Genomic DNA, 24191 nt, shown 5'->3' on the forward strand with positions numbered 1-24191 from the left:
TCTGAATGGTTACCTTCACTTTGATCTCTCTCTCCAGAAAGTTTGTAGCTTCCGCACGTCTTTTTAGTCCTGGTGCACTGAATGGGCACGCTCGTCAGATTATCAGTTTCAGAAAGTCAGATGCATCTTTCATAATTCTGACTTTGGGAAGATGAGGAGAGGAGCAGGTTTCAGATGATGTTCAATCGCTTTGTTTAAATGTTACTGACTCCTTTAGAGTTTCTGACATGTTACTCCAAGGTTTCTGTTTGAGATGCACTGACCACCAGTCCAGGTGTAGCCTCCTTTTGACCCAGTGTATGCTGGGATTGACTCCAGCCATGATTTTAAAAAGTAGCTGCGGAAAGGACAGGATTTCTGATGGATATCTCTCCTCAAGTCAGGCTTGTCGACTGGAGTTAGAAACAACCGTCCCACCTGATTAGCTGCTGATTTAAACTATTTAGATTTAAAGATTTAAACTAACAACCTTCAACCTGCTTCTAACTTATTTTCACTTCTATTAAAACATTTTTAAGACTCCATAGTTAAAGGGGTACTATGCAGGATTGTTGGTTACAGTTTGTCAAAGTAAAAGCTGACCCCAGAGTCACTCTTGTTTGGCGTTTGGCCTCGCTACAGTTGCGTTTAGTTTTTTTGGTGCTGATTGAGAGAGATTACTTCTGTATGAGTCTATACATTGTTTTTTTGAGGAAATCCCGCATAGTATATCTCAAGGAAAACTGCTCATTAAGTTGGATATTTTATGCAATGTAACCAAGAGAATGGAAGTTAACAAGTGATCAAGTGTTTTCTGTCCTGCTTGTGGTCTAATTATTCCAAAATGATTACACTTGGCATAATGCCCTGAAACTATAAAAAGCAGGAAACAAGCAGTTCCAAAAGAAACCATTAAAATGTAGTTATTGGAAATGTCACTTGGAATTCATGGATTTTTTTGTGTGTAATTAAGCCTCATTCTCTGGAAGAGAGTCCCTGAAATGTTACTTTGTATTGGGTGAAGGCACTGATAAATCACTGAGGTCCTCGCAGCTGGTTAAAAGACTCCAGGAACTTCATTTTGCAAGTACCGCAGCCTTAATCTATTGTGGGTGATACTTAAATATCACAGCATGCAGGGGTCAGGAACAAACACTCAGCGAAGGGAAGAAGTCTTGTGTTTACCTGACGCGTTGTGCAACTAAAGGATTAGTTTCAATGAATCAAAAGCAGGGAACAAAGGACTCAGTTATGATGTGATGTAACACTGGCTGAGTGAGAGTGCAGGCACTGTGTGTGTGTGTGTGTGTGTGTGTGTGTGTGTGTGTGGGTGTCGATGGCAGATACTTTCATGGCTGCTGTGACTGGGAGTGACATTCTCCAGCAAGGAAAATGTATCAGTCTAATTGGCACTCTGTTTGAAATGCATCATCTGTAGACAGACAGTGGAACAGCAGGGCAGTCTGTGGCTCCTTGTTGAGTGTGTGAATGTGTGTGTGAGATCATCTGGCTGAACAGTAGTAGTGTGTCTGCGAAGGAGAGCGTGTGGCACTTTTGTGTCGTGTGAGGAGTCCGTGTATGTAACAAAGCAAATTATTTGTGTGGAAGTGTCCGCTAGTGTCGTTGTGTGATGCAAACTGCCCAGGCTGCACCTTTTGTGACACGACGCTGTTTTTCACCGTTATGTAAATAATCGATCTAGTCACGTAATATTCCTGAAGGTTGTGCATTTAGAGGGAAACAAGCACATTCCTCTTGTTTTTACACAACACTCATGTCAGATCCACTTCCCCCACCACCACCCCTTCCTAGGGCATGCGCCAGTACGAGAGCCACTGAATCGCTCACTCAGCTTCTTTCCTCGTGAAAAAGCACTTTTCATCTCTTATTTGTTTGTGCGTGTGTGTGTGTTTTTTTTTTTGTTCCTGACGTGAAAAGTTTGCTGTCCCAGAAGAAGGCGGCGGAGGAGGAGGAGGGGGTAACTGGGAGACCGGCCTGTTCCGAGCTGTGCCGCGCTGTGCTCTGCAGCCTACCTGCGCACATTTTCCCTGCAGTCGCTATTTAAGGAGAGAGAAATGCTATTAATATCTTTCTACTGTTTCCACCTTCCTCCTCTCTTTCTCCTCTCCCTCCCTTCTCTCTCTGCTCAAACACTCCCCCACTTGCTCACCTCTTTCCTCCCCTCTCCGGCCAGAGCTCCTCTCTTTAATGCTTGTTTGTTAGATGCTGTTAGCATTGTGTAGGAAAGGTTTGTGTGCACTTTTGTAAACACTGAACACATGTTTCCAAGGTGAGATTTGACACAAGCTAATATGTCTTTTAGCCTCGGATATAAATACATCTCGTGCTCTAATTGAGCTTTTTTAGGTTTGTTTGTATAGGCGGGTCTATGTGTTTACCTGTGTATGTCCTTGTGGAAGGTGTCACTGCAAGTGTGTGTTCAATAATTGGACTGTGTGCGTTTTTCTCCTTTTGTTTGCGTGTTTGTGCAACTGCAGCATGTGCACAGATTGCGGGTCAATTCCTGAAAGCCTCATTGATCAGGACTGGCACCGCAGATACACATACACGCGCTTACATGTACAGGTGAAGTGACATGACCTCAGGACCCCCTTTAAGTCACCCCTCACCTTTTTTTTCTCTTTTCATGGCATCAGTATTTCTCTTTGAATCATCAGCCATCTGTTTCATCTGTTTCTCTGCATCTCCCCTCTCAGTCTTCTTCATCCCTCCACCTCCTCTGTTGTGTGTAACTGATAGCTGCTTTATCATCCAGCGGTGATTGAATCAAAGGTGCACTCTCCCACAGTCCAGCTTCCCTCTGCCAGGCGTGCTGACTGGCACGGAGCGGAGAGTGCTAATCTCATAAACACTTACATACTGTGTAATGCACCAATACACAATGTCATATATGTTTATTAGCACTGGTTATGCCTATTTATCTCACTAAAATGTTTTCACAGTCCAGTCACAGTGATGTGAGACCTCCCCTCCTCACTTATGTATGCTTACAGGAAAATAGCAGTAAAAGCACCTGGCTTAGCCTCCATTAAAAGCAATCTGGTTGCCCTGTAGACTGCTGTACATTTATTTGTTGTCTGGCCTCACCAGCAGCCCGATGGCCCTCTGGAGCTTTGCAGGCCGTGAGCCAAATTGTGTGCACTTTATACATACAGAGGCTTGTGGCGTGTAACAGTGATCGGTTAGAGTTTCAGGGGAGGGATACTGTACCTGGGATGTGAATGAATAACAACTGTATATATACAAAGAGTTACATGTACTCTTTCTTTCTTTCCTTCTTTCCTTCCTTCTTTCTTTCTATGTCTCACTGTGCTTGCATTTTTCCTGATCCTCCACAGTGTCCACGAGACAAATTACACTCGGCCAGCTTTTGGAGAAAAGTCAGATATTCTGTGTATATAGCAGAGCATGCATTATTCTTTTCTAAAAGTTCTGGAGCAATTACTAATGCAGACAGCCTTATAGTAAACCTCTCTTCCTCCTCCTGACTTTCATAAATTATTTTATTCATTATATCACAACAGCCTCTTTGATTTGCCACATGACATGCGGTGCATTTATACATTAACATGTCCATTAATAATGCGTATAATGAGATGGGCTTTTACTTCACTTTATCCTCCCCTCATCCCTGGTTAGGTCACATGGTCAGGCCAGTTGTACCAGATGAAACACTATCCTATGCGTAGCGGAGGCATTGTGATCGTTACCTCGAAATAGATATTCAGTGATTTCTTTTGTTGTCTTGGCCATGAGAGCAATATTTGTTCTGGTATTTACTTTCTCGCCTCTCTAAATGCTAGACTGGAAATCTTCTCCAGGTGAGATATTTCAATGTGTGGATATTTTGTTGAGGCATGTCAGTAAAGCACTCGGGGTTGAGCAGATTTTTTCCGGATGTCCCCATGAGACCAACCCTGCTGATTTGGTGGATTTCAACTGATGCTTTGCTTTTAATTGACATTTCTGTGAAAGGAAGACGGGATGGTGGATGGTGGATGGAGGTACTCGGGTGAAAGTGTGCCCTCAGCAGAAATGTGACTCCCTCTCTACATGCGTCACGCGTTGGCCTAAATGTCTCCTCATGAGTTTTATTATTTATGCATTTATTTAAATAATGTATTTGTTTATTTGTACATTTATTCATTCATTTGGAACAACAAAGCAGATATGAGCAGAGGTGAGCGTTGTCAGGTCACTTTTTACACCTCCACACCGCCGACAGCCGTGGCCAGAGGTATAATGTTTTTGGGTTGTCTGCCCATCCGCCTGTGTTCTAATGAAGCCAATATCTCAGAAATGCCTTCAAAGAATTTCTTAGAATTCAGCGCAAACATCCGCTTAAACTCAAGGATTAGACTTTGGTGTTCAAAGGCCAAGGTTACTGTGACCTTGTCTGTCTTACTCTTGTGAACATGATATCTCTATAACACCGTGAGTTTTTTTTGTTTTGGTTTTTTTTTGTTAAAGTTGGCACAGATGTCTACTTGGACTAAACCAGGGCTGGAATGAAATATAAAATCAGCCCTGGACTTTTGCCCAGACCAGCCCACCACAATCAGCTGGACTTCCCTCATCCTTGTACTCCCCTTCAATACATTAACATACCAGCCCCAAATACCACTACTTAGCTGAATGGTATTGGAGTAGAGAGCAGATTGACTTAACAATATGCGATGCTGGGCCCTCCTTACACTGAGGGAGGCCCATCCTACTTTCTTATAAAGATCACAGTGGTGTGTAGAGGTTTGACAAGTAGGATGGGGGTGGGCCGTGATTGGCCAGTGTTCAGATGAGACACAAACCAGTGAGCCCATCATCTCTCTGCTCTGTGGGCCGATGAGCCAAAAACTGAAATAAATTTAAAAAAAAAAAGAAAAGAAAAGAGCTATCTACCAGCCCACACTAGAGCGGCCCACTGGGAATTCTCCCGGTACTCCCGATGGCCAGTCCATCCCTGGACTAAACAAAGAACTGATTAGAATTTCGTGGTCAAAGGTCACTGTGACCTTGCGTCCATTTCATTCTTGTGAACGTGATATCTCAAGAAGGCCTTGGGGGAGTTCTCTCAAATTTGTCTACTTGGGCTCAAGAATGAACTGATTAGAATTTGGTGGTCGAAGGTCAAATGTCAAGGTCACTGTGACCTCACAAAACGTGTTCTTGGCCACAATGCAATAATTCTTACACTAATTATGACAAAATATGTTACAAATGTCTCAGAGGAAAAAATGATGACATTTTATGTCCAAAAGGTCAAAGGTCAACTTCACTGCAACGCCATAATGTTGGGCATTATTCAGCACCATAACTCAGGAACAGAAGGGGAGACATTTGGTCGCATACTGAATCAGTGATTCTAATAATTGGTGTCCACCTTGAAACTGTGGTGATTGTATAGACCTCCTATGCTGCTGAGGGAAAGATGTTTGTGAAGCATCCATATCTGAAGCATTGTCCACTGTCAGGGCCACAGTTGTCACGGCCTGGCTTTTAGCCTGGACAAAAAAAAGCAGGAGACACATGGGTAAACTTACAATTAAAGTGATTTACTAACCTCAAAAGCAATCGAAATAAGACAAACAGGTCACACAAATAGATGAGAGAAATCTGTAGAGTCAGTAGTGATGGGACTGAATGAGTAAAAGTGTACTGTACAGAAACAAAAACACAGAGCAATGAGGTGTGGTATTGTACACGGAGCACACCGGGCTCAGGTGTGTCTCGTGACAGTGATTACACTCAAGCTCCGCATCCCTGGAATGAGAAAGCACAGACACAGCAAAGGAACCAAGCAGAGGGGCCGTCACAGTGTGGGTCTGGATAGACGTGGATGTAAACTGCAACTTCACTGGTTTACTGATGCACACAACTGCGAGCTAGTAATTCAAGATGTTATAAATAAGTGCTTAAAACACGAATTAATCTCAGCTCAAATCTTGCTTTTAGAAAATTTAGCAGCAACCAATGGGCGTGGGGCTGAGAGCCACAGACAGGCCAGGGAGGTTTGACGTATTTAGAGATGTACTAATGCATTGTTGGTTTTGGTCTGATGAAGTAACAATAATAAAAATATAGAATATAACCTTCCTTATTCCATAATTAATCATCATCAGTCATCTTTGGTACATTCTCAGTGTCATTGTAAGTGGTATTTTGCAGCCCCATGTGAGTTTGGCAGATATTGTGATTTGAGGCCCGCCTGTGGCTTGTGGTCTGAATCAGATGAGGTTTGAGAGGTTTGTTGCACGACATGTGGCAGAATTCTACATTGTGATGATGCAAACTGGCTGCATAAACAGATATGGTGACCTGTGTTGGCAGTAACTCATTGCAGTGTTTTTAGAGTTACTGTATGTACAGTGAGGGATTGTATTACATTCAGGCAAACGCAGAGTTGCTTTCATAACTTATTTCTACGGGAATGTTGCGTCTGCATTTTGTAGAAGCCAAGCTGTCGATCTGGCTATCTGTTCTGTGACTTGTTTCCTGTCATAAAGCACAAGTCAATGAAAGAAACCACCTGAGATGCTGCCCCAACTAATCTCCTCCTTATGGAAATACACACGGCGCTTTGAGTTAATTGAGGGGAAAAAGACAGACAGTTTAGTCAGCACATTACTCAGTTGATGAACGACCAAAATGCATTGTTTGCAGAGAGTCATCTGAGTGGGTTTTTTTCAAACTCACTCCGCCGTGGCTGAAGCACAAACTCTCCTCCGTGCATGCATCACTGGGCTGAGAAATATACAGTGGTAATTTTGGGGGTGTCTGTTTATTCACGCTTGGTGTACGGTATCTTTCTAGCTGTCTAAGATCTACTTTGTCTCTATGAGTAGTGTCTCACCATCTGGAAACTGCGGCCAGCCAGGCAAACGAAACAAAAACAGTGGGAGAAGTTACTCATTCACCGACTCCTGTCTAGTGTCTTTTTTAAGTTTAAGATGCAGATGACAGAATTTAGGCTTTACAGATTGAAAGTATGAATTACAAATATATTTAATATCTTATTCTAATCAGCAGTGTTGTGCAAGTTACTAAAAAATATTAATTTGGAATAATTACTAGTTACTTCTCTCAAAAGTAGTCAAATTACTGTGCCAATTGCTGCGTATGAAAGTAATTAGTTTTTAGGGAAATAGCAGGCCTTCAAGTCACGCAACACAAGTCAGTTTTTAATACTCTGTTTTACTCTCTTTTTCGATAAAATGCTAGACACAGAATGATTGCCTATTTCATTTTGACATCCTGCCATTTTGTTCAGTTTGTTTTTTTGCGAAAGTGTTATACGCCTACTGTCTGCCTGAATTCATGTGAATGTGAACGCATCATAATGCTGACTGACTATTTCACATCATTCATTGCGGTGACGTAAAAATCCAGGACATAGACTGTGCATATGCGTTATGATCAAGACAAAAGTAACGACAAAACGAACCCATGTCAACAGTAATTAGTTACATTTCTAGTTAGTGCCAGAACTAGTGGATCTACAGTAAACACTCTTTATCAGACTTCTCTCTTATCCGTCCTTCCTGTTGTCCTCAATCAATTCTGGTGTAGTGCTGATGCAAGACAAACATGTCAAACCTTTGCACTCTTCCTCTCAACACATCAGACCTTCTGGATTTTAGTCTGACAGGAAATGAGTCTTATTGTTTCCTCCTCTTCATAATTTTTGCTGATGAATGTAGTATTTTGTTAGTGAGATGCAAGTTTCCCCTCTTATTTTTTGTTCCTTTTATCAGTGGCACCCCCAAAATTGTTCATGGCGGTGGCCAGGAGGGAAAACTGATAATCTTTTGGTGGCACAGCAAAAACCAAAAGCCAAAACTGAATTTCAGGAATCTGATTCTGCTGTTGTAGTACTGTGTATAAGCCAGTTAAAAACTATGTCAATGTGAGAGTTAAGGAATTGCATACTGTTTTACTTTGGTTTATCTTTTATAGTTATACCAGTACAGTTAACATTTGGGGTTTCAGAACAATTTGGTTTTGATGTGTTATGTATCTGTACATGTCAGGCCATTTATTGTTATTCTAATAAGTTGGTTGTCCTTTTCATTAAAACGACAAATACACAGCTTTAATTTGAAGAAGTAGATTGTAAGAAACAAGACATTCACTGTGTAAAAGCCTCCATAAGTTTGGGGGAGACTCATGGGGACCCATAGAACCCATTTTCATTTAGATATCTTGAGGTGAGAGTTCAGTGGACCCCTTTGAAAATGGTCATGCCAGTTGTTACCTCATCACATTTAGCCTAACTTTGGAGTGTTATACAGCCCTCTTTCCGACAAGCCAGGCCAACATGGTTGGTACCAATGGATGCCTTAGGTTGTAGAGTTTCCAAAGATACCATTTCCTAGTTTACAAATTGAGTGTGTCAGTCTCCAATTATTTTCAACAGGTGGGGCAGCATATGATTATATAGATGACAGTCCTGTATTTGTGTGTATTCCAGTTGTCCATCACTGCTTTGTTGACTTGTACTCAATTTTTAAAGCAGCTTTGTCAATGTGAGTTCTGAAAATGGATTTATTTTCACACACATTAGCCAAGCAAAAGAATTGTTGATCGCATTACTAATCGGAGAGAAAGGGCACCATTGTGTGAGACCATGAGAATTGGTTTAGCATCCAACAGGTGTTCTCTAACTTTGGGCTCTGACATCTAGACCAGCTGGAGCAGCAGCTGCCACCTGGCTAATCCTGCCTTGCTGTTTGCAGTTCACATGGAACAGAGAGCGGGCCAGCGGGCAGTGCTGCTGTGTGTTCTCACTTCTGTCTCTCTCAGCTCTTGTTCTTTTTACCCAACGTGTTGTCATCCATGATACTGTGGTCAGAGATATTTTGTCAAGGTGCTTTGGCTCTTGTCTCTGAGCTGCAGTAAAGGTGTCATACACAAAGAGTTTGATGGATTAAACCAGCAAACATTTAAGGGATGACCAACACTACAGTACACAGTATATTTTCAGGGGTCTGTTAGGGTTCTGACTGCCTTGTCAACCACTGTGATAGATGGTGACTAAAGTAAGCTCAGTTTTAACAGCTATTATTCACTCTCATTTGGACACTGAATGAATAGTCCCTTTTTAAAAATATGTGATCACATTTTTTGTAGATAAAACTAAAAGGTCACATCCTGATACAAAATGTAGGAAACACAGAACTATATCCACTACCTGTCACAGTATTAATCATAGGAAATAAAAGAAAGTATGGGACATTTTAATGCGTTATTATTTGATGTTTTTATGACTCTTATTTTTAATAGTCATTTGTTAGTTAATTGCTGCTTGTCTGACATAATATTGGTTCTTGAATGCTGGTTGTTTTTGTTCTCAAGTACCTGCTGATCTTTAAAGGGAACTGTTTTTATGTCTAATTGACTCATGGGAATAACAATCATTTAAAGTGATCCAGTAGTGAGAGAGGGCTGCAGCTGGCAGCGGCAAAGCAGGCTACAATGTCACCACTCGGCACAGGTGCACCCGATCAGTTTATGTCCACTAAATGTGCTTGTTTTTGCCAATGACAGGCTCAGATTGTTGATATGAGTGTCTTACAACATTACGTAAATTACCCTTCAGAGAAATAAAATGTTCTTTGCACTTTTTGCTTGTTCTAGTCTTTTCTGTGTCAAAGCCTCACTATCGAGAAGTCTCGTTCTGAGATCTCACGAGAGGTGAGATTTGACTTTTAGAGGTGACTTGTTTCCAGAGACTTGTTTTAGTGAGTCGTAGAGAGGAGTGCTGGTAATAGTTTGTTGTGTGGGTGTACAGGAGGCATAGCTTACTGTTATCTAAAAGATTTTGAAGGTCGTGGCTGAGTATTTAGCTGATTTCGACAATATGGAAAACACACTTCTCCTTTAGCAAGACTCGGACTCAAACAAAACGGAGTGAAGGGTAGTGAAAAAATGTTTCATTTCTCTGTAGTGTCCTTTCCATTATGTTGTAAGACACTCATAATAACAATCTGAGCCTCAGCCCAAAACAAGCACTTGTAATAGAAGTAAATTGTCATGGCGCAGCTGCCCTAATGGTAACAGTGCAGCCTGTTTCGTAGCTGCTACCTGCAGCATTCTTGCTCAGTGCAGGACCAATATCAAAAATCAGTTTCCATGAGTCACTTAGACCAAAAAAAATGGGAAAAGGGGGGTCTGGGTTGAAAAATACCAAAGTTCTCCTTTAATGAGACTGCCGGTTAAAGTTACTCAACCTGACCTGTGATGTTTACAGTAACACTGAGAGAAATGTGGATTCTTTTTTTATCCCACTATTACCAGGAGCACAAATCAACTGTCATATTACATGATTCATACAAAACTGAATGTGTTAACAATCTTGTAAAGCCATGAAAAATTATTTGCACATCATAAAAATTAATATGAAATCTCACTGATCATGCAATGATTAAAAGAAAATACAACGTGGGCATTATATCCTAACCTCACCTGAAATGAAATGCCACCTCTCTGCTGTCTAGTAACACTGCTCCTCCTTTTAATCTTGCTGTTGACAGTTCTACTGAAACATCTAACAATAACTTTTTCCACTGCTTAAGTGGGACAGAGTGCGTCGGTTGCTACATAAGTGCCAACATTTCTCGCACTTTTTCCAACATAAATGTTTTTCCTTTGAAGTTAAAGTTAATGCATCACCCTTAGAGAGAGGTTTTCTGAACAGACCGTGCATAAAGACAGGTAGTTTGTGACCTGTTCCTAAATACATTTGTCCATGAGGCAACTGTCATGCCTCTTGTTTTTCTTCTAAAAGAGGAATTCCCATGTACTAGCTGTATGGTACTTTTGGCAACTTAAAGAGATGTTAGATAGAAGTGAAACTGATTTGATTGTTCCTCTCTCGTCTCGAACCCGAGTTATTGCTGAAGATTGTCCAGTGGAGACTTTCACTTCTCCTGTGTCATGGAAAAGATGAAGTGTTTAAACTAACATGAGAGCACCTCGAACATGAGACACAATTTACCAGAATTTATGTTGTGTTTTATTCTGGAGAAGTCCTCGAACTGAAGTGGCCATTACTTGTGTGGGACAGTAATTTTTGTCCAAGCAGACCTGCAGGTTCCCAGTCGTACAATACCAGTCATCGTACAGTACAGAGCATCATGCTGCTTAACACTGTCATTGAAAAGAGTTATGTCTACCATACACTAGAAGACTTTCAAAAGACTTTTTGAAGACTTGAGTCTTCTCACATGTAAAGACAATGTGACTTTTTAGTCACACACTATAAGATTTTGCAAAGACTGGAGTTCTTGCAGGCTTAGTGTTTGCAAGACTATAGTTAGATTCCTTTTAAGATCATTTCCCATTCTGCTCCTAATGGAAGGTATTGCGCTAAACTCCTTTGAGAAATATGACATATTAACAATTCCTTATGTTTCCGCAAAAACGCCTAACTGTAGAAACACAAGATTAAAGGCACCACATGTCGACAGTATTTTTTAGCAATTTGGCATCAATATAATCCATAAAGATAAACGAATTTGGGTACAAACTTTACATTTTGGATTTTGTCGTCTCAACTTGCTACCAGCCTTCTTTGGTTAACTGTGCTATCTTAGTGGAAGGGAAGATCATGGGAATGAGAGGCAGAACATTTAAAAAATTAATATTTCACACAAAAATAAGGGCTGGTTGGTGGATCACATACACGCAGAATTAAATACAGACTCTTGCCCAAGCCTCCAAGAGAACCAAGACTTGTTCATGTTCTTGCGCCTCTTCTTGTTTGGAGCCAGAGAGAGCGCTATTGGTTGTTAAATATGCTCACGTCATTTAACTTTACTATTTCCATGAGCCAACATTACAAAGTTAAAGTAGCATTAACCATGTTTGATTTTGTGGGAACATCAAGACAAAAAAAAGACTCACTCAAGACAGCTGGGACTGAGTTTATGATTTTATTACGACAATGGACATTTGTCTGCGACGGTACAATCGCTCAAAAAGTTGTTTGATGTAAGGCTGGCATCAACTGCTTCAGTACAACTATAGATTTGATTTTTATTTTTGTGGCACGCACACAAAGTGCCCAACATTATGAGTTTCTAGGACACCAAAAGAACAGCTGCAGTGTGTAAACATTTTCATTTCAAATTTAAAGGATATTTTGAAGCTCGGTCTTGAACAAAGTATTCTGCCTTTTCTCCCAAACTTTGCAAATAAAATCTGCCACACAAAAGGTTCCCCTCCTGAAGCACTGTTCAAATTTTTCAAAGTCATCCACCCAAAAGAAATCAACATAGATTAATGCAATTTTATTAAAAAGTACACACTTGATGTCCTCGTGGACTGGAAATTAAAACAAAAGTGTGCATCATCTGCTCCAGCTTGAGTTCACACAACAAACAATGTCTGTCCTCCTCTGGTGTGGCCGGTCTCTAGGGCTCAGGGAAATGTTCCTGAGCATAAATGTGCACATAAGGACCTTTGTCTTTTGTTTAAATTTGACTTTAACTTACTTTTTGTTTATACCATATATCAACAGATCAATTTCTCTACATGCACTGTATTCACATGCACTGTGTTCAGCTACAGCTACTGTGTATTAGTACTGTCATTAATATAAAACAACTAAACCTGTTACATTGCTTCTTGTGCCACTGACTGTATATGACTTGCTGTGCTTTTATTACGTTATGGATCAACAAATCTTTTACGGCTTATTTGCAGTTTTGTTTTTCCCTGTTGGTTAATCACTCAGAGAGTGAACAAAGCATATTTTAATGAGTTTTAGTCCCTTTATTTTTCCTCTGAAGGGATTAATGAAACCCAAGCGTGTTCTTATTTCTGATGTGGTGTATTTTGAAATGTGTTTACTGACCTGCACGTGATTGTGTGTTTCAGTTTTCTGCTGGTGTTCAGCTGCTTGGTGTTGTCTGTGTTCTCCACCATCCCCGACCACCAGAAGTTCGCCAACCAAGGCCTCTTCATCCTGGTGAGACCTCTCCCCTATCTCTCACACACACATATGACTACCTCAGCATCCATTTTCATATACTATCCTTTCATACATGCCGTCTCACTTATTGCAGCATATGCGCTTACGTACGTGTTGCTTTGTCTGCCGGCGGAGTCACAGACAGCCATGTAAGCAGGTGGGAGGATTCAGGTGTTGTTGACTGCGCAGGAAATCACAGACATGATCCACTAATCCTAATAGCTATCCCATAATCTCCCCTCTTCCTCTGTGCTCCGGCTGCTTTAGTGAAAGGTAATGGACACTCGCTTTCTCCTTCTTAACCTGACTCGTCCTCTTTCAAACTGCTCCTCCTCCCGTCTCTCTTCCCACCTGGCTCATCGTTACGTGCTATTTAATGGTCAGTCTCTTGACTTTCACATTCGCTCTGTTCACTCTGTCGATCAATCACGCGGCCATTAGCAGGCAATCAGCCATTAGAGGACTTTACTTACACGAACATTGGCTCTAATGACGGATTGGTTCAGTGCACCTTAAACTGCCCGTACAGTTCAGAAACCGGAAAGTAAGGAGGACAAAGAGAGAGTAAACTGACTGAGCGGCGTGTTAATAGGATGTGACTGTTATGGTATAACTTTGATTTTTAATCTTTTGATTTAATCCAATATAAAAATAAATAAAGTGTTGAACAGTGTAGGAGTGTAGGACATATAAATCGTTCATCAGTGTTTCTCACAGACTGAAATATGATGAGTGTTCGTCTGCAGCATGAGGAGGTGTTTTCCCTTGCTATTGTAAAAATAAGAGAAATTACTTTTCATCACGTGACATACTCTATGCTTTTTAACTTTTTATGCGGCCATACTCACCTTATTGTTTGCAGCGTAAACACCAAGATGGCGCTTTAAAAAGGACCAGTGCGCAGGATTTAGGGGCAATCTATTGACAGAAATTAAACTTAATATTCATGATTATGTTTCAGTAGTAGGTTTGGGCAAAAAAAATAGCCTTTTGGTTTGTTTTTTTTCTATTAAACTGGTACGGAGATGCTGTATTAGGGCAATGCAGTGTAATGCACAGCTCACGCCACCAGAGGTCAGTCTACTGGTGGGACAGACTGCAAGGCGGGAATAATGCTACAAGAAAAAGGCCTCTGCCCCTGTTTGGGAGTATTGCCACATCTAACTTTATCTTTCGATGACTTCTTCCAACTACAAAAGCAGTTTATTAGCCACAAGATTTTACTCAACACATCATCTCAGTCAGCAGTAAGTGTCGTCAGGTTCTCCAGCAACAAAGGTGCTTATTTCCCATCTATTCCCACCAAGATTTGTCCAAGTTGGCTAATTGCATATTAGAAACAGTATTGTAGGCTAAACAATGCCATACATGCTACAATGACTTCTATCACCACAGCCCAGTTAGCTTAGGATGAGCCTTTATACCTACACTGGGAGCAGGTCCTCTTCCCTGGAGCCCACCACGTCGTTCCTGCAGAGGCCCAGAACAGAAAAACCAAACACTGGCTCTCAAGAAGGCCATTCACATTTTTACGTCAAAGTGAAGGCTCATATAGGTTTGCGTTCACGCTTAGAAAGAGAGTAGTATCCAGTTGTTTACGATCTGCAATCTCACTGTCAGATTCCACTGAATCCTGCACGCTGCACCTTCAAATACAATCAATAACTTGGATGTGTTGTTTAGGCGACACTTGCTAAACAACTGATACTGTACATACAAACAAAAAAAAGAGCTCTTGGGTAGGTAGGGGAACATTTGTTTGGATGCTCCATCAAACAATACACTCACTTGACTACTGCATGTCACTGACCTGTGTGTGTGTGTGTGTGTGTGTGTAGGAGTTTGTGATGATCGTGGTGTTTGGGTTGGAGTATTTCATCAGGATCTGGGCGGCTGGCTGTTGCTGCAGATACCGTGGATGGCAGGGACGGCTGAGATTTGCCAGGAAGCCCTTCTGTGTCATAGGTTAGTGTGTGCGTGCGTGTGTGTGAATAGTACATAAATCCTGTTTGTGCGTTTGTAAGCAAATTGAAATGTTACCACCTCATAATGACTTATCTTCACATCTTCTGTCTGTGTTTCCTTTCTGACCTTCTTCACAGACTTCATAGTATTTGTGGCATCGTTGGCAGTGATAGCAGCTGGGACGCAGGGCAACATCTTTGCCACGTCAGCCCTGCGCAGCATGCGCTTCCTGCAGATCTTGCGAATGGTTCGTATGGACCGACGGGGAGGCACTTGGAAACTACTGGGCTCAGTGGTTTACGCTCACAGCAAGGTGGGAATGACAGCCTGCTAAATATAGCCCTTCTTTACACATGCTCCACTACAAAAACACACTTTGTCCAGTTTCTATGAACAACCTACATTTGTAGACAGTGGTTAGTTGTGCAGACATTGAAAATAAAAAGTAAAGTAATGCATGGCAGCCTCATACAGCATCATGGATTATTATACGAGCAGGAGGGAGAGGGTTATTTAAAGGCTGGCAACGGTGTTCATGATGGTTTCTAATGGGATAAATAACATAATAACTCTCACTGCTGAGGAATACGTGGTGAGTCTACTGATGACCAGCTGTTACCTGATTACATCCCCTGCCCTCAAACACCAAACTCCCCTTTAGCTGCTAATTTTGGGCAATTAGTTGTTAGTTTTTGTGCTGACCGAAACACCTGACACCCATCGGTCGGCTGCAGAACACTAATGGTGGCAATGATGATGAAGTGATGCATCAGCTGTCTAAGCAGAACTGTGCAGCCAAGTCAAAGTGGATGCCAAATGTGATGATGACGGGAATTTGGCCAATAATGATGATAGTGATACGGTAATGACAGCAGGGATCATGATGGTGAAGATGCTGTTGCTGCTGCTGCTGCTGCTGACAGGTGTGATTGATTCCTCCTCTCTGTCTCTCTCTCAGGAGTTGATTACAGCGTGGTACATAGGTTTCCTCGTCCTGATCTTTGCCTCCTTCCTCGTCTACCTGGCAGAGAAAGACATCAACTCAGACTTTAACACCTATGCAGACTCCCTCTGGTGGGGGACTGTGAGTACTGCATAACACACACGTGCACGGAGGATCTAAAAAGGAAATATTTAACTTTTGTCATCAAAATGGTCTTATTGACAGATATATAGAGATATGAAACAAGACCTCTGGGAATGGTAGAACCAAGCAATAACAAAGATCACAAGTATATAGACCTCGACAGCTGTATTTGTTCATGAGGTCCACTCAGAGCTTTCCAGATTTACTTCATATTAATATTTATCCAAGGAAATTACATTCAAATATCAGCAGTGTCCTAGGATTGTGAGAGGTTCTTATTTTAAAGGGACAGTTCTGCCCAAAATCAAAACCACAGTTGCAGAGTGTTGGAGATATCAGCTGTAGAGATGTCTGCCATCACTTGAATGTAATAGATGACACTCAGCTTGTGGTGCTCAAAGCACCAAAAAACTACATTTGAAAAACTCCACAGCAATGTCTCTTTCCAGAAATCATGACCCAGTTACTCAAGTTAACCCACAGACCTTGTTGTGAGCAGTTTCATGTAGGAACTATTTTCTTTCTACTGAACTACACCTGTCAACCTCGTCACTCATCGCAGCGTGAGATGTAAACATTAATGGCGTCCTCCTCGGCTGAGCTAGCAGCAGATACATGCTTTCGTCTGTGCGGTGATATGGATGGCAGTTGTAGTTCAGTAGAAAGACAACAGTTCCCACCTGAAACTGCTCACACTTTAAAGTTATTTGTTTTTAGCTTTTTTTTACTTTATTTGATAGTTTGAGTAGACACAGACAGGAAAAGAGGGGAGAAAATCTTTAAGATTGTTTTCTGAGACAACCATCAAGGAGTCATGGTCCAGGAGTAGGAATATAGACAATGACATAGAGATCAGCAAACACAATTTTACAGTGACATGATTTTGAAATATGACGTTCCCTGGACACTCTCAAAACATGTGACGTGACAGGTGTAAAAAATACAACATGCACACAGACCTATCATATTGTATGTTTGCGTGAGATCATGTATGTTTTCTTACCCAACCTAGATTACTCTAACTACTATTGGCTATGGTGACAAAACCCCTCGCACCTGGCAAGGACGTCTCCTAGCTGCCGGCTTTGCTCTTCTAGGAGTCTCTTTCTTTGCTCTGCCTGCCGTAAGTCTCCCTTATATTCACACCTATATATTTACTCACAGCCCTGCCAGTGACTTCACTCCTGACTTTGATTTGACCTCTGACCCTCAGGGAATTCTGGGGTCAGGCTTTGCCTTGAAGGTTCAAGAGCAGCATCGGCAAAAGCACTTTGAGAAGAGGAGGATGCCCGCTGCCAACCTGATACAGGTAACGACCACAGTGAGAGACATTTAGGCTATTTTAATATGGGTCTCTCTAAAAATTTGTTTCTGTGTATGTGTGTCCTTCATTAGGCTGCATGGCGTCTCTACTCTACAGATGCTAAACACTCCTATCTGACTGCTACATGGTACTTCTATGACAGCATGTTGCCGTCGTTCAGGTAGGCGCTCCCATCCGTCTACAGTTTCAGCGCTGAGTGGATTCAACCATCAGCAATTTGTGTTCGGGCATTTGTTTGATGTGTTGTAATAAATGCAGACAGAGATTTGAGAGTTGCATCACCATTTATGTACAAAAATTAGTGTTTTGTCCCTGCTCATACATTTATATTTTTAATACACACACAGTTCCCACATTTTGTCCATCAAGAACTCTATTTAGTTAATGTTGCAGTGGTGGTTTAAATTAAAAGGAACAGGGTTCCCTTTCATTTTTAAATTAAATATATGAGCCCTTTCAAATGCCTCTGCCACCTCTATTCCATTATATCTTCATTACTTTTGTTCTACGCAGTGGTTTCTTATATTTTGCATTTATGTATTAATTTGACTAATTTTTATTTGCTTAAAAGGAGGGTAACATGAGAAACTCAAATCAAACTTGTCACTGTGCTGCATCTTAAAGGTCCAGTGTGTACAATTTAGGGATATATTGGCAGAAATGGAATGTAATATAAAAAGTATGTTTTCTTTAGTCTATAATCACCTGAAAATAAGAATTGTTGTGTTTTTGTTACCTTAAAATGAGCCGTTTACATCTATATATGCGGCAGGTCCTTGTCGACGGAGTCCACCATGTCACACCGCCATGTTTTCTACAGTAGCCCAGAACAGACAAACCAAACACTGGCTCTAGATGGGGCTATTTTCATGTTTTTGCATCGGCCACTGTTGTAAGCAGCCGCTCGATACACTGTTTTTAAATGTGAAATTGCTTTATTCAGTGTTTTTACCAGTTTAGATCAAAGGGTCTGTTTGTTTTGGAGAGGAAGAGCCCTCTGCAGATAATTTGGCTCCAGATAAAAACCTCCTGAACAATGAACACTCAAAGAATCCTAACAGGGAGCTCATGTTTGACCCATGGAAGACGTTTCAGCAGATTACATTCTGCAGTCCTCACTGCTAGATCCAGCTAAACCTACACACTGCTCCTTTAAATTCAGATTTTCACACATGTTATTCCTCTCAAGTATCCCTCTTCTTTTGAGCGTTTGGACCATTGATTTGGCCTTTTTGTGAGTTTTTCCATATTTTGTTGTTTTTTGTTCATTTGCCATGTTCTTTTTTTTGTGTGTGTGTTTATTTGTGCACGTGGGGGTGTCAGAGAACTGACGCTACTGTTCAGTCACCTCCAGCGACAGCGTAACACCAAGAAGGTTCTCCACAACTCCTACCTCACGCTGCTGTCTGGGCTGCGGCCCTACAGCTCCCCCTACCTGTCGGGGGACAGGTACGCACCCCGCCACCTCTCACAGCCTCACAGTACATCCAGACAGGTGGCTGAAAGTCTACCTACACTCACACACAGGCACCCAAACACAACAGTAACAACAGGGACTTACAGAGGAATACATTCAACAGGTGTACAAAGCTGCTTCCGGAGCTTTCTGCACGGATGTGTTGTGAATCTAACGTTTCACTAATGCTGATCTGAGACCACTGTGTTGCAGGCCCTCCTCCATGCTTCTCTGCATCTTTGTCTGCTAAGCTCTTACTCTTGCCATCTCCACCGCCTCCCGCTGTTCACTCACTGGCCTCTTCCTGTCTTCCTCTTTCTTTCCCTTTATTTCCATCATATCTTTTCCATGCCGTCCATCCTCCATCCTTCATCTGTTCTCAGGAAGGCTGAAGCCCCATGCAGGTTTGTTCTTCAAGTCATGAGCTGTGCTTGTAGATTAAAGGGTATTCGTAGTTAGAGCGGATTTGCTGCATTAAATTCTTTAGCTTTATCAAAGGCCAAGGTAATACCGGGCTGATTATGTACTGGACTTATGCATGCATTGGATGAGAGAAGTTTTGCTGGTAGAAATGTCTTTGATTTGAGGAGCTGCTGTAAAACCATGATGTTTAATGGGCTGTCTTGATGAATATACTCAGGTGAAACATTACCCACAGCCTTTGCGTGATCCTTCCCCACCTACTGGTTTAAACCCTCCTCACTTCTCACTGACTGTGTCTCCATAATCCAAAATTGCCTCTCAGGAGTATATTCCCAGCGTAGGTAAGGCAACAAGATCAGGAGGGGAAAGGGCTATTTGGAATATTGAGATCTCACACCTCACCCTCTCTCCCTGTTTTTTCCTTGCTACGATTTGTCCTCACGTGTTAACCACGTACCGAGGCTGTGTCCCAGAACTCCTCGGCCTCCTTCACCGCCTCCCTTCTTCCACTCCTCTCTCCCCCTCACCCTCTCTCCCTCTGCCTTGTGTGTCTTCCCAGTCAACTCCTTTCTAAAAAACGGGGTCTCTTCCGGATTCACGGTGGCCGCAAGCAGAGGTATCCACGGCAACAAGCCTGTGCACGGGGCACGCTGAAATCAACAACACCACTCCCACTCCTCCTTTAATGCACACATCCTGCTCTCCTTACCTGAAACACTCAAAAATTTGTGGACTGGTGCAGCGGCTTGCTAAATGTTTTGTTACTGTACTTTCAACCATATCCAGCATTTACCAATTCAACATCTTAAACAAGGCACCGAACTCTGGTCCACAAATGCTTGAGTGAAACCTTTACTATGAAGAATTGCTGCGCTCCTCCCTCCTGAAAGGGTGTTTCTCCAGCTCAGGAGAAACGAGGGCTGATTTTCCTTGGTTTGGCTTCAAAGTCATGATAAACCATGTGTTGAAAACACAACAGAAGTCCTCGATGGTTTATAACAATGTGACAAAAATACATTAAACATTAAACATTTCATCAGACGTCTCTGATGAAATGACGGAATAAAGTATTTACTCAAAAATAAGCGACACATTCTCCCAAATTGGAGCTGAAGTCAAAAGAATTGCCCCGCTCTTGACTCGCTTTATGTTTTCAATCCAGTTGTTTGGCTCATAGTATCTTCTTGGAGAGAAGGTTTAAATGATTCAGCATGCTTTCCCATTTCAGATTAGTTATGTGACCTTTGAACAAAATCAGTATGTTTGTGCTGTATTTTAAAAAACATCTTTAGAGTGCTAAAACGTTTCTGTTTGCATGCGATATTCTTTAATGTTTTGGAAAGATTCAGTGACGTTCATTGCGCTGAATGCATCCAAATCATTTGCTTGCTCTCCCAACTGCATGCAAAGCTCTTTCACTCTATCTTCCCCATTTCCTCCAGTCTACCTGACGCATTTCAGCTTGCTTGTATGAAATGCTGTTCCCACTAACCCCCTTAACTATTTAAATTTTAATTTAAATGGCCGGCTATAACACACGCACAACAAAGAGTATATCATCGTAAAAACAAAATGTGGGAGTGAGCAACTGGGCTGGAATTGCTCCGCGGTGCATGATGTTTGCATTGCCTTATGGATCCGTGACAGTGTGTAACATGTAAGTGGCTGCAGAGAGGGAGTGGTCTCTAGAGCATGCTATAACAGCAGCATTGGAGGACAATCTGTTGGAGAGATGGCCGCCAAATAGCTTTCCTTCTGTAAATAGATGACCTCACATACCGGCCCGCCTTTGGTTCTTTTGCGTGGTATAGAGCACTTAATGAGACACCTTCTGTGTGGCTGCGCTTTGAAGCTGATATTTTAATGCTTATTCACTCTGTTGAAGGGATTAAGGAAGCGTGTCTTTATTCTGATGGTAGATGGAACATTTTCCGCCGGCCCAGCACTACTGCAAGTCTTGAATCAGGTTTCAGTCTGATTTTGCTGAATCAAGTGCTATGATAGGCATATTAAATAAGCAAATCCTCAGGGCAAGAATCAGTTTTTAGCAATATTGAGTGGTCCCTGTGGTCAAACTGCCTCCACGACAAGTCAGCCAGTCTGTCCTTCACTGAGACAAATTGTAAATGTCTGTTTGTGTCCCTGTTTTGTCTGTTGACGAGTATCTCTGGTGGTTGCTGTAAAAATCAGAGGCCATATTTTGTTGTGTTCACCTATACTAACTGACTCCTTTCTAACAAGCTCAGGCTGCTGTTCTGCTGCTGCACTAAACTCCCAGGATAACACAGCTTAGTTTTCCATTAAGGTCAAAGGCATGGACATTGCGATCATTGAGAAAAAAACCCAGTGTCTATCATGATCCAAAATGATTGCTGTACCTATACGCATTTAACAATTTTATCCTCACTGTCAGCAGTAAAATGGGCTTTCGGGATCGGATCAGGATGAACAATTCCCGATCGTCCCAAACCATTAGGAACAAGGCGTCACCACTGCCCCCGGGCTCCGGTGTCCGCCGCTCTCCCAGCCAGGAAAACGTGCCTGAGCCCACCAGCCCGGGGAAGGTCCAGAAGAGCTGGAGCTTTAATGACCGTACACGCTTTCGTACCTCCCTCCGCCTCAAACCACGTCCACCTGCTGATGGTAGGCAACACATATTCAGACACTCTACACTCACAAGGATCATTTCTGCATGATGAAGTCTCTCTTATTGTCTTGGCTCAGTGGAGGGGGTTGGAGAGGACAGTGTGGAAGACAAACCATATTGTGACGTGGCCATGGAGGAGGTAATCCCTGCAGTGAAGACACTCATACGGGCTGTCAGGTGAGTCCTGCCATCAACAGTATATCAGTTATACCTACAGTGGATTTTTTTTAAGCTGTACACATACGGTTGTTCTTCTTCAACCCTGTAACCGTCCCATTCAGTTAATAGCAATAAAAAAAATGTGTTTTCCTATTTCCCTTGGGCACAAACAACATTTTTTCCCCAACAAACAGTTGAGACATCCATTTACAGTTTTAGATTAAGTAAGGACAAGAGCAATGTCTGAAGAGTTCAACTGTATTGCTGTTTCCAGGTATACAGACTCATTGAAGGGTAAGTTAAGTATTTGTCAATCTGGACCCTATTTTCCCATGTTTTGAGTTTAAGGGGCTGATAGGAACAGCAGTTTTGGTCCAGTTTGCAGTGAAAGCGCTGCAGCCAGCAGCTGCCAAACAGGCCACAATGTGCACCGCCAATGTTCGTCCACTAAAAGTGCCTGCCCGCTCCTGCTGAATTTCTGACCATTACCGCCCGCAACCACAGCGTGTGTTACACTCCCGCCCGCTCCCGCAAAACTCTGAGAATTTATGCCCCCACAATAATAGAGATGCATTGATTTTGTGTCTTCTCTCGTCCCGCAGGAGAAAACACGTCATTTTCTAGGCTATTAATAAAGAGATTCATGTTGGGGATGTTTGTTTCGTTTCCCTGGCCTGCATGTCTTTTGATGCACTGGTCAGGAATAGCGCTCCTATTTCGTTGTTTTCATTTAGTTTTTAATGAAATAAAGGCTGTTTCATATTCTATTCTCCTCCTCTGTATTTTATTTATTTTTCTACCTTTATATAATCACGCAGTGATTGAGGTTAAGGTGTCTTTTCTAAGAGAGACCTGAATAAGAAACATTAATGAGATAAAGATAAAGCCTATGCTCAATAACACCGGCATCATCATGCCTCTAACAAATAGCAACGAGAGTAGGCTGTGAGTGGCTCAAATAACACTAATAAATAACATAAAATAAACAAAGTTAACGAATGAAACGAATGAATTTAACAAATGAATCACTTGGCCATAATATTGCCGTGGAGGAAGAGAATGTTGCTGACCGACTGCGGTCCCAATCCCGTGCGTCTCTCTTCCAAGATGCGCCCACAGACACTAAAGGCCCGCTCTGAAGGTGCACTGGATGCGAGGATACTGAAGATGAAACGCACCAGCTTTGAGCACGCCGGGAAGTAGAGGGCTCAGTGTGCCTTCAGACCTTGTTTGAGCTTCTTTTCCACATCATTTGTTAACTCCATTCTGTCACTATAGGCTACATCCCGATCCCGCAGTGTTTTTTTTAGCTGGCCGTTCCCACCTGCAGCAAAGTTCAAACCGCTCGCTCCCGCAAGATTTGGGTTGGGTCCCGCGGGGCCCGGCGGGATCCAATCCCAATGAAGCCCTCTACTACGTTGTAAGCACAGCCAGCATGGTGAGGAGGGGGTTTGTCAACTTGCGTCGGGTGTGTCTGTGTAGGAGCCTGAATGAATACTCCAAGTATCGGTTGACATGGTTTCATCAGTGTTATCATAGCTTTTTGGTACACAGCGGTTACCGTTGTTGCAATACGCATTTGAAACAGTGAGGCGCTAGAGTGCGCTATCCGTTTGAATGCAATATACCATTTCAACGTTAGATGGGAGAAATTCCTACGCGCTGTGACTTTAACCAGAAACAGCCCCGAAATTGCCATCACCAAAGCCACCAGACTCCATTTAAAAAAACAGTAATTTCATCATCCTAAAACACACTTCATTCAGAGTCAACAGAAACAAAATGAAACTCACAAAACTGTCTTGGTTCGTCTTTTCGTTGTTCCAACAGTCACAGACTCGTTTGGTTAAAATAAACCCTTAGTTCATTCAGTTAGATGTAAAAACATGCTGGCTCTATACATGCTGGAATTACTGTTTATTGAAATGGAGTCTGGTTGGTTTGGCTATGGCAATTTTAAGTATGTTTCTGGTTAAACAAATAGATCTCACTCTTTTAAAAATGGTCTGTCTCTGGAGGGATCCTTTACGTGATGTTGTGAGATACTCACAATAACATCCCGAGCCTGTCAGCAGCAAAAACAAGCACTTTTAGTGAACGTAAATAATTGACAGTGTGAACATGCCTTGAGTGTTTACATCATCTTGCTCAATGCCAAATTCA

General features: G+C 42.1%; 1 protein-coding gene across 3 annotated transcripts in view; it reads left to right on the forward strand.

The window, feature by feature from the left end:
* The window catches only part of kcnq4 (potassium voltage-gated channel subfamily Q member 4), a 64230-nt gene that overhangs the window by 27467 nt on the left and 12572 nt on the right, over positions 1–24191 (forward strand). For 2 of the 3 annotated variants that reach the window (XR_013493564.1, XM_033637605.2), the window contains exons 2-11: positions 12874–12964; positions 14806–14932; positions 15070–15245; positions 15891–16016; positions 17032–17142; positions 17233–17328; positions 17415–17503; positions 18667–18792; positions 21636–21865; positions 21947–22046. Coding sequence is in view for 2 of the 3 variants with exons in the window: in XM_033637605.2 (XP_033493496.1) it covers positions 12874–12964; positions 14806–14932; positions 15070–15245; positions 15891–16016; positions 17032–17142; positions 17233–17328; positions 17415–17503; positions 18667–18792; positions 21636–21865; positions 21947–22046 (1272 nt within the window). In the remaining variant the exon portion in view is untranslated. The remainder of the gene's footprint in view (positions 1–12873; positions 12965–14805; positions 14933–15069; positions 15246–15890; positions 16017–17031; positions 17143–17232; positions 17329–17414; positions 17504–18666; positions 18793–21635; positions 21866–21946; positions 22047–24191) is intronic. The other variant, XM_078175580.1, reaches the window with a different exon arrangement.

Source organism: Epinephelus lanceolatus, chromosome 16 (assembly GCF_041903045.1).
Source record: "Epinephelus lanceolatus isolate andai-2023 chromosome 16, ASM4190304v1, whole genome shotgun sequence".
NCBI classification, from domain to species: Eukaryota; Metazoa; Chordata; class Actinopteri; order Perciformes; family Serranidae; genus Epinephelus; species Epinephelus lanceolatus.